This window comes from Protomyctophum parallelum (assembly GCF_964188405.1).
Source record: "Protomyctophum parallelum genome assembly, chromosome: 18".
Lineage (NCBI taxonomy): Eukaryota > Metazoa > Chordata > Actinopteri > Myctophiformes > Myctophidae > Protomyctophum > Protomyctophum parallelum.
The window spans coordinates 25,025,771-25,036,282 of record NC_139716.1 but is presented as its reverse complement, the minus strand read 5'-3'; the positions used below and the strand labels follow the sequence as shown (position 1 = coordinate 25,036,282).

Sequence of the window (10,512 nt, the reverse complement as noted above, 5' to 3'; positions counted from 1 at the left end):
TGCATTTTGTATTTATTTTATTAACACTTCTTTTTAAAAACATTTCAAGGTTACACAGATGTAGAAGGGGGGGTAAAGCATTCAAGGAAGAGCGTGGCATGTGACAGAACAGTTCAGGAGGGAGATTTCTTTTTTTGTAAGGAAAAAATTAATCAAAAGAAACGGGAGGGAAGAGTTTGTTTGAGGCGTGGGGTCCTAAAATCAAAAACTGTTGCATTTTCCTCTCTGCCAAGTTTTCTGTGAAAAGTCAACAAAAGACAGCCACTCGTTCACAATCATCCCTCTGTCATTCTCTCTCTCTCTCGCCCTTCATTCCTCCATCCTTCTTCACCGTTTCTTCGGGGGTTGGACTGTGCGGGGAGGCGTGACGGGCCGGCCCGAATTCATTCCTCCGTACTGGTACTTGGCTTTCTTCTCAGACGGCTTCAGGATCTGAGGAAGACAGCAGGACCCAAAGCACCGGTGTTAATATTTTAAACAACATTAAGACCCGAGGCAGATTCTATAAAAATGTCTTCTAAATCATATGAGTTTTCTGAAAAACTTCCATTTCTATATCAGTGTGGTCAAGGATCCCAAAAATTATATGTATTTAGCCGAGATATATATAGTACTTTATTGTCAGTTCACACTGACCCAGCAGCCATGTATGCAGAACACATATACACACACATTTGACATAGCACAAAGAACAAAACAATATTACATACATAAAGACATGAAGACAAGAGCAATGTCCATCGCTTAGATATCCCCCGACTACAACTCCTGATTAAGCATCAAAGTCGACTGGTGGACAAAGGACCTCTTTAGTCTGACCTTATTGTATGCTGGAACACCATATCTCCTTCCTGAAGGCAGCAACCTACTGTATATACAACCTATGTTTGGATTGTGCCAATTATTAGGCAGTGTTTCCAACCACAGTCTCATGTCTGTACCTGGAAGGAGCACATCAGGGTCTCGTCCACACTCATCATGCCACCGGCGTTGTCAAACTCTCCGCAGTAGTTGGGGGCCGAGAACAAGGTGACCAGCTGCCGCTTGGCAAAGAACTCATAACCATCTTCTACCACCTGGGGGCGACAAGACATCACCAGATAATGATATTTACAGTGTTGCACAATGTAGGCTTCAAATAGACTGCTGTGTAACTATTTTGATTCCTCCACCCCCCCCCCCCCCCCACACACACACACACACACACACCACAGCTCAGTGGCCTTGTTCTAGATTGTCCGCCTTGGGACTGGGAGGTTGGGGTTCGATCCCCGGCCGGGTCATACCGAAGACAAATTGGACCCAGTGCCTCCCTACTTGGCACTCAGCATCAAGGGTTAGATTGGGGGTACGGTAAGTCCCTGCGACATACTAGCGTCATGTCCAGGGGGTGTACTTGTACATCAAGCTTCATCACGCAATAGAAACAGGAGATAGGCTCCTGCCCCTATGGGCCTCATGGCTCTGCAAGGCTTACTTACCTCCCCCTCTCCGTGTGTACATATATTTTACATCTATTTAAAGCTATATGGAATAGATTCATTGCTTTCTGATGACACGTTTTGTGGTCACAACAAAATAAGTGAACTAAAAGTTAGAAGGAGGGGTAAAGTGATCTTCTTTGGTTAAAAACATTTTACATGACATACATTTTCAATTTCAATTTGGTGTTCCAGTTTAAAAACGTTCTGCTAATTTCTTTGTGTTTATTCCTTGTATCCTGTGTGAGTTCTCTCTCTCATGATTGGATAAAAGTGGTATCTCGAGCTGTTTATTAAAGAGCTGGAGAGATATTGATTGAAACCTTTATTTATTCTCGAAAGAGCAATTGAGGTTCTCCCTCATTTTCAATGCTGACGAGATTACATACAGTATATAAAACAATTTAAGACATGCCGGTATAAATATATATGGTTGGAGACCCCTGATACTGAACAAACACTATGGCAATGAGTAGTACTATCACAATATAGAGCTATTCAACAAGTATTTTTACAAAGCAAAATCACTTACCCTACCTTAGCTGCAATCTATAACGATTTTTTTTTTAATCGTTTGTTTTATTTGGAAAAAGCAACGAGCAGTTCAAATTCTTATTCCGAAAATTCCCAAGGTTTCCCCGCCCCCCACCCCATGTCATCTTTGTTCCAAGTGTCCCCATACAGTACGTACGTGTTAGGAACAACTTGTAAAGCTTCTCCAATGTCTCTGTACAGTTCTCACTTTCTTCAGACTAGACCTGTACGTGCCCATTGGCTATACCGGCCTACTTGGGAACGATGCAACTTGGGAACCTAATAATACCCGTTGTCAACTTGTCATAGCACCCGTTTTAACTATGGAGATCTAGTATGCAATACCTGTTGTCATACCACCCATTTTAACTGTATGTCTGTATCCCACATGGAGATCTCTGTATCTGTCTGCCTGCCTGTGTCTGAAGAGTGGACTGGTTAAGTAATCAATTGCCAATGTGGGGTTGCCATGGCAATCAATTGGCTGAGGCAGAGGCTGGAAATTGTACAGGTGAGGGGATTTAGGCTGATTAGGCCCACTGGCAGGTTCTGGAGAACCGTGGGTCCGACTGACTCGATACCTTGCACTGCACTGCACTCCCTGCGGGGGTGTGGAACGTGTGTGTCGAATTTGAAGTCGGTGGGGCAAACGGTTCACGAGTTACGTGCATTACAACTGTACACACACACACACACGTAGACAGAGACGTGGCGCATTTATAGTAGGATTAGTGGTGCACGATATAATCATAATCCAGATTATTTTATAATAAATATAAAACAGTGTTAAGACGACAGGTGACAGGGGCATGCTCACTGATACCACACACTTGGTTGACAAGAGATATTTGCATGAAGGTCAAATGGCGATTTATCCCCTGCTCAAAGTAACAAGCTGTTCCTTGTAACTTGTAACACTGTGCATCACAGATCCTTTCTTGGTAGTCCATTACTCCAATGTTGGCAATTAACGGTCAGGGATACCGATACGGACAGGATGAGAAGCATCCAAGTATCAAACCCAAATGTCAAATGGCTTGGAATAGAGCGGCGCAGTCCCTCCCCCTTTCATAACAACGAACGGCCCAGGAAATGAAAACGCAATGCATTTCCCCATAGGCAGTTTTTATTTAATTTATTTAAAGACCTTTTAAGCGTCGTACGAAGCCAACTCTTGTCGTGACAAATCATGACAACACACACAATATTTTGGACCAAACAAATAATTACAAAGAAGAAAAACAACAAAAAAAGTGTTGTAACTTGCCGTTTTTTTCTACTTTCTAATTCTTTGTTTGGCCCGAAATATTGTGTGTGTTGTCATGATTTGTCACGACAAGAGTTGGCTTCGTACGACGCTTAAAAGGTCTTTAAAGATGGAGTGCCACAATTTTTGTTTTTTTCCAGCTTTTCATGTGTCTATGGGGTGACAGTACTTCATTAGACACCCTGGAGTCGTTTTTATGTGCAATGGTGTAATAACTTTGTATTTAGGGTTTCTTCCTGGAGGCTGAACACTTGATGGTCAAACGGGCCAATGAAGTAAACACGGATAGTGTGACGTAAAAAAATTGCACGCACACACGCACCTCCCCCTCTATATATATTTTTAAATACGACAACCTCTGTGGGCGGAGCTGCCTGCCACATACACACGTGTGAACTGAACGGCGCAGCAGCCAGCCAGTTTGTTGCTCTGTGCCTAACTGTGTGGCAGATTTTCAAACAGTCATTTCACACATTACCAGTTCACAGCAGAGCAGACTGTTTTCCGTTAGATTGGAAGCAAGTAAATGTTCACGTCGGGTCCTCAGGATAATCAAGGAAACCACAACAAACCAGCCTACCTGCTCTGCTGTATAGTTGTTCTTGTTGTTCTCAAGGAGTAGGTTGTTTCTTTTATAATCACAGTGGTCGGGCTTTGATACAGAGTGTAGTGTCACAGTGCATGTGCATTCTTGTTGGCTGTTGTAGTCAATATGTAGGTCCTAATACTTATACGAGGCTTTAAAGTCAATAATTAGAATCTGTTGTTGTGTCGCGCTGGAAGTCATGTTGCCATGTCTGGCTATTACAAGCGACTTGGGCTTGTTTTCATATAAGTAACTTTCAGGGGAGATGTGGTTGACTTGACCAATGGTTCATGTGAAGGACCCTCAAATGAATATGTTGTTAAAAAGATTGGTGTTGTTGAAACGTTTTCATAAATATTCAAGGCAATATCTGTGACTTATTTTTGTGGACTTGGCCGCTTGTTTCTTTAAATCTGGCAACTTTTGCTGAAACTCAATGCAGTCAGAAGGAACATTCATGTTGTAAATTGAGTTTGATCAGAGCAAGAGTGGAGAGTCTTCTGTCCAGAGCATCATGTGCCTAGGGCAGTGCAAGTGTTTTGGACAGTTTTAATGCCAGGGTGCTTAGCTGGAGGAAATCAATAGCCTACAATATATTGGCAAATTAATAAAATTATTCATGCTAAATGATCTATCAAATTAATTGTTTCTGCTGTTAAACTATGCTTTAATTGGATGATGAGCTGAGCTGATTGTGACAATAGGGTCAATATAATTGGAGGAAATAAATAAATAATTATAAAAAAAAAAACAGAAAAAACAGATCTGATATGGTATGGATGCGTGGATTATATGCCTATACATGGATGGTGGCAGTATAAGTGCATAATGGTGCTTATACGATATCTCAGAAATAGTGTTCACTTCTAACATTCACAAAAGCATGAGTTCTTGTTACATTACAGACACCAATTTGTCATTTTGTAAACAAAAGGGCAGAGCCATGGGCTGTCCTTTTATAAGGAGGGGGAGGGACTAGGACAAGTGGGTGGTCTTAAAGGAGGAGGCGGAGGGACTGGATTAGGTGGGTGGTGCTACGGTTAAACTCACGCATACCTAATGAACTGGTGGGTGTGTCCACATAAAACCATCATTTTAACAAATACTGTACACTTTTTTGAAAAAATTATACCTCATATACACCTAAATACACCTGATGATCATGTTTAAGTGTGGAAAAAAATCACGGCACTCCATCTTTAAATAAATTAAATAAAAACTGCCTATAGGGAAATGCATTGCGTTTTCATTTCCTGGGCCGTTCGTTGTTCTGAAAGGGGGAGGGACTGCGCCGCTCTATAGGCTTGTAATTAAAGATGTCATAATTAAATGTGCCATTTTTAACCCTAAAACGTAAGTTGCAAACGTATTGTCTCAGTACACTGTAGAAGCAAAAGACAGCGATCTCTCTGTGCACAAATACGGTCAGGGACATTACCATTAGTGCCAGAGGAAGAGAGGTACCGTTTGTTCTGGAAACTTGGTGAAATAGAAAATTAGGTTTTAGGCTTTTTCTTTAATTGCCCTAAATATCAGTGAAGAATGGTAGTCAACGAACATTTTTCGTCATAGTATTAGGAAATCAACCCCGTCGTGTACCTGGTGGGCTCTACAGATGAGGTCCAGGTCGTGACGGTTCAGGAACTTGCTGACCACGTCGGCCCCAAACGTAAAGGACACACCGCGGTCGTTCTCTCCCCAGCCCTGCACGTCCTTGTCTGGGTCGGACCAGAGCAGGTCGCACAGCAGGCCTGGAGGAATAGAAACAACAGCAGCAAATAGTGTGATGTTTAGTCAAATGCCTCCCAACCTACTGGACTATTTACGTACTGGCTGGTTTGGAATCAAATCCCGGCCCGCCGATGCCCAATTCTATAATGTCCCCTCCCCTTCTTCACGGCCTCTTTCTAAGCTTTCTAAACAGTCCATTGAACGATGGCATCTTTATTCTGCTCAAAATAGCAGAACTAATACAATGGAGAACGATATTAAACATAGTTATCGTTATAGTGCTCAGTGTGAACGGTTTACTAAATTTAGAGGGTTTAAGTGGGATTTTTAAGGGGAAACTACTTCAGTGGACAACTCTTACAAAGAGTCCTGGATTGGGCCTTTCCTGACATTTTTACATACAAAAAAAAAAAACATTCACCAAATAAGGTCTACACTACAACTAAACTGCTAGTAATGATCCTTTGTGATGCAACGATTGACGAAAACAACAACATTAGCTTTTTTATTTACTGGGGGAAAGCCTGGGAGGGAAGGAATTGCTGACACGGTTGTTCCAGAGTACAGAATAAATGTAATGGAAGGGTTCAGGGAGTCACTGCACTCAGCACTGGCAGACCCAATGCCTTTATACACACCACACTCAGCACTGGCAGACTGAATGCCTTTATACGCACCACACTCAGCACTGAATGCCTTTATACGCACCACACACACGCAGCACTTTCAGGTTCTGTGCAGTTTACAGAGAAATTAGATGTGCTTTTTTTGGTTTTCAACCCTTTTCAATTACCAGGGTCCATTATTCTACATTTGAGCCACCATTTGATGACATTTAGCCTCTTAGACCCCAAACTTTGAATATTTTGTTGTCGTTGGGTGGGATTTTGTCCACAATTCCATGCTGTATTGATGTTGGTACCATTAGGAGAGATAACAGGCAAACGTTGATTAACATAACAATTCTTCTACATTCTCTAATTGATTAGGCTTGTAAATTAAGTAATGCAGCTGTTTAACATTAATTTAACTCATTTTACACTCTCAAGAGTAAAAGATACAGATCCATTTGGTTGCCAACTCTTCCATCATTTAGCTGGGGACCACCTGGAACCCCCTCAAGGACCACTGGTGGTCCCCGGACCACTGGTTGAGAACCACTGTTTTAAACCATCGCAATAAAACAATCAAACAAGGGTAACAAAGATGAAATAATCCTGCTCTCTTTGAATATTAATATCAAGATATTAATTAATATCCTTTTCCAAACTAGAAACAAGCCACCCCTTGGTGTTTTTTGGAGGGCAGCTAGCCCCTCCTACATCCAGATTTTGGTTACCGTCCACAAACTTTGTCTTTAACAAACATTCAATTCCCATCAAGTGACAATGAATGGAGAACTATACGTCATAGTGTCTGAGCAAATAGGCACAGTGTCTATTTTACGTCATGATGATGTACGATGATAAGAGCGCCCCTCACTTCACACAGGTGTGATTTTTTAATTAAGACAGTGGGCATCTAGATTACAAACGGAGAAGGATCATAGTGACGCATATTAAACACCAAAGTCTGGAATTGTTCTCGACTATATCGTTGCCGTCAGGCAGAAAAACAATTCTCCAAATTCTAACTAGTAACTACTTGTTTTTTCCCGTAAATGAACACCCTACTTGATGACACTACACAGCATCATACAAAAGCATCAAAGTTAACAGATCCACAAGCTCGAAACGCAGCACAAAGCAACACGTTTTGAGCTTGTAGATCTGCCACGTTTTGCTATTTTAAGAATTTCACTCCTGAAAGGTAACCGTTTTGGACATATGAGGTTTCCAACTTTCCACTGGACAGGGACGACATACACGGCCCATATCCAGACCCAGCAAGAGGTGCACAACGACCATAACGGGATCTGAGAGTTGAGGGCTTCCTTGGTCTGGATGGAGGCTGATGGCCTTATATGGGCATGTGTTGCCAGGCGCTTGAAAGGCGAGGAGGGGGCTGGCTAGCTAGGCCTGACCTCACTTGGAATGGCTCGAGTTCACGTGAGTCTTTAAATGAGTCAGACTTTATATGAGTAAAACAAAGAACCTGCACAATTCCTCTTTATAACTGTATACTTTAACACCAGAACAACTTACTGCCGGACGTACATGCCTGCAATGATTTGTCCACAGCTAGATTGGGGTATGAGTATGACTGATCATGAACAATACTTAATGTTTTAAATTTATGTTTATCTGTCCTTTATAAAATGGGCTTATCTGTCAGAATAGTCACTTACCCATGCAGGTACAAGCAGCAAAGTGTGACATCATGTGCTGCACCAAGAGTAGTGTAATTAAAGCTCTGTCTGTATGTACAGTATGTGTGTCTGATGGCTGATTTAAGCAGTCACACTGGCCTGAGTCAGTACTATCCCCAACGTGCAGCACTTCCCTTGCAATGGTGGTGTAACCACTAACCACTGACCACCACCTGTGGGCAGTGGGCATTGGGCAGGGAAGCAGTGTGGCTACCGGCGGCGGCTAGTGACCCTGCCAATGAGCCACCATTGTGACCCAGCCGCCGAGCTTCCCTCCAGCCCATCCAAGAAGCCAGCCCCTGGCTGTGGGCAGCCCAAGCCCAGAGCCAGAGGTGGCAGCCAAGTCGGCAGCTCCAGTGTCAATTCAGTGCCAATGATTTGAACAGGGCAAACATGTTATTTCCCCCAGTCAGTAATAATAATAATAATAATAATCAAATGCACATTTATGCACATCAACTGCACCTTCTTAAGCTAAATTGTGTTGTGTATATAGAGGGTATGCACATGCATAAAGTGAATGGCAAAGTGAGTGACAAAGTGAGTTTAATGTTGTTTATCAAGGTTTTTTTCGTGTCGTCTGTGATGATGTTTCTACCTGTGTCGGGCACGTCTGTGGGTCTCATGATGCGTCTGATCTGCTCCATGGACTGCAGGTCAGGCGACAGGCCTAAAACAAAAAGACAAAATCGTGAGGACACACAGACCCCGGAACAGCACACACACACACAACTCATCCAATTCAAACACCTCCCTCCTTGACCCTATAGGCCAGGCGACAGGCCTGTGTAGATAGCAAAACAAATTGCATGCGGACACAGACCCCCGAACAGCACGCACACACGCACACGCACACACGCACACACACACACACACACACACACACACACACACACACACACACACACAATTCTTCCAATTCAAACACCTTCCTTGACCCTTTCACCCCATACATCAGTACTGGGGATGAACTTGCTCTGACCCACAGTGTATTTTGATTTCTCCACAGCGGATCAGGGTTCGCTTGACAGGCCTTATCTTTTAAATACCAGGCAGAGACTGGTTTTAAACTATGCTACCATTAATGACCAGGAAACAAGAGAGCAAGGCTGACATATTGTGAAGCCCTCCCACTAGGCCTAATAAATGTTCAAAAAAAGAGGTAATATCTATTCTAAACAATAACAACCAACATGGTGTCACAAAACCGAAAACCTTTCAGGAAATGGAAATGGATCCAATGTAGTTATTTAGTCACACAAGCTGTGGTTAAATATTGATGTAACCCACAGACGGAATTAACCACTTGTGTGTCTGCAAGCAATTAGGGTGATTAGACGATAATAGGATAGTTAGGATGGAAGACGTGACATCTTTCACTCTTCTAATTCAGTGGTTCTCAAACGTTTTTGTACCAAGGACTGACTGCCAAATTCATATACCCCGATCTGAAAATGTTTGGCCCCAGAATAGAATATTTGTTTTAACGATTCGATTATTTCCACTGCAAAACGATACGATACAAAATCAAACTATACAATATTTACATATCGATATACTTTGATTTTATTAATTAAAATTGATATTTTGATACAGTTACTACAGTATATCGTTACACCCCTAGTAAATAGAGTATCCAAAAGCGTCCAAAAGATTAATGGAATTCAATTCTCAAGGCATAAAGGGACTAGGGAGTCATGGCGCTCGGTGACTTACCTCCATGACAGCAGAATATCTTCTCGTCCACGATGGCGGCGATGGGCAGGCAGTTAAAGCAGTCGGTAAACGTCTTCCACAGCTTGATGTTGAATCTGCGTTTACCTGCATGCACAATGATTCATTGAAGAGTCAATTACTGTTCATATAATATGGCCACATGAAGCACAATATAGTGCTGTGGTGGTTTCTATATGTCACATGATTTTTACACTTGCTTACAACGGTTTAGGTACAGTATGTTGTGTATATGTTATGCATTTGTATTGAAATTAAACTAGATGTTCGGCCTCACATCTAGAGTTTGGGCTGCTATGCCCATACATGGACATGTGGCGGGGTTATGTCTGAGAGGTCCCCAGTGGACCTCAGCCCCTCCCCTGTAATTAATTATGTGTGGCCGCTGGTTGCGTACATGTAAGTAAGAAAGTAAAGTAAGCCTTGCCGAGCCATGAGGCCCATAGGGCAGGAGCCTATCTCCTGTTTCTGTAGCGTGAGGCAGCTTGATGTACAGGTACACCCGCTGGACATGACACTTGTATGTCGCAGGGACTTGACAATCCAACCCTTGATGCTGAGTGCCAAGCAGGGAGGCACTGGGTCCCATTTTTCTGAGTCTTTGGTATGACCCGGCCGGGGATCGAACCCCAACCTCCCAGTCCCAGGACAGACACTCTAACCACAGTTAGTTGCTGCGAGAGTGAGGTCTAGCCAACACCAACTAGGGATATTCCTGGATCGCTGCCCTCCACAATTTCCTATCCAACACCAGGTTCTTGAGCTCTGCAGTGTTGTCAGCCAAGCTGTCGCGCCGCAGCACGTCTACATAGGTGGTACGCTTCTTTCCCTTCCTGGCTTTGCCCTGGGTTGGCTCCCTCCCATAGGGTCA

The 10,512-nt window shown here is 43.0% G+C and overlaps 1 protein-coding gene across 1 annotated transcript in view; it reads right to left on the bottom strand.

The window, feature by feature from the left end:
• Nucleotides 1–10,512, bottom strand: part of LOC310875230 (serine/threonine-protein phosphatase PP1-beta catalytic subunit) — a 31,706-nt gene continuing 21,194 nt past the window's right edge. Inside the window, exons 4-8 of the mRNA XM_083788398.1 lie at nt 9,624–9,728; nt 8,506–8,577; nt 5,468–5,619; nt 942–1,076; nt 1–432 (exon numbers count right to left, since the gene is read on the bottom strand). Of these exons, the coding sequence (XP_083644524.1) occupies nt 328–432; nt 942–1,076; nt 5,468–5,619; nt 8,506–8,577; nt 9,624–9,728 (569 nt within the window). The 3' untranslated portion in view covers nt 1–327. The remainder of the gene's footprint in view (nt 433–941; nt 1,077–5,467; nt 5,620–8,505; nt 8,578–9,623; nt 9,729–10,512) is intronic.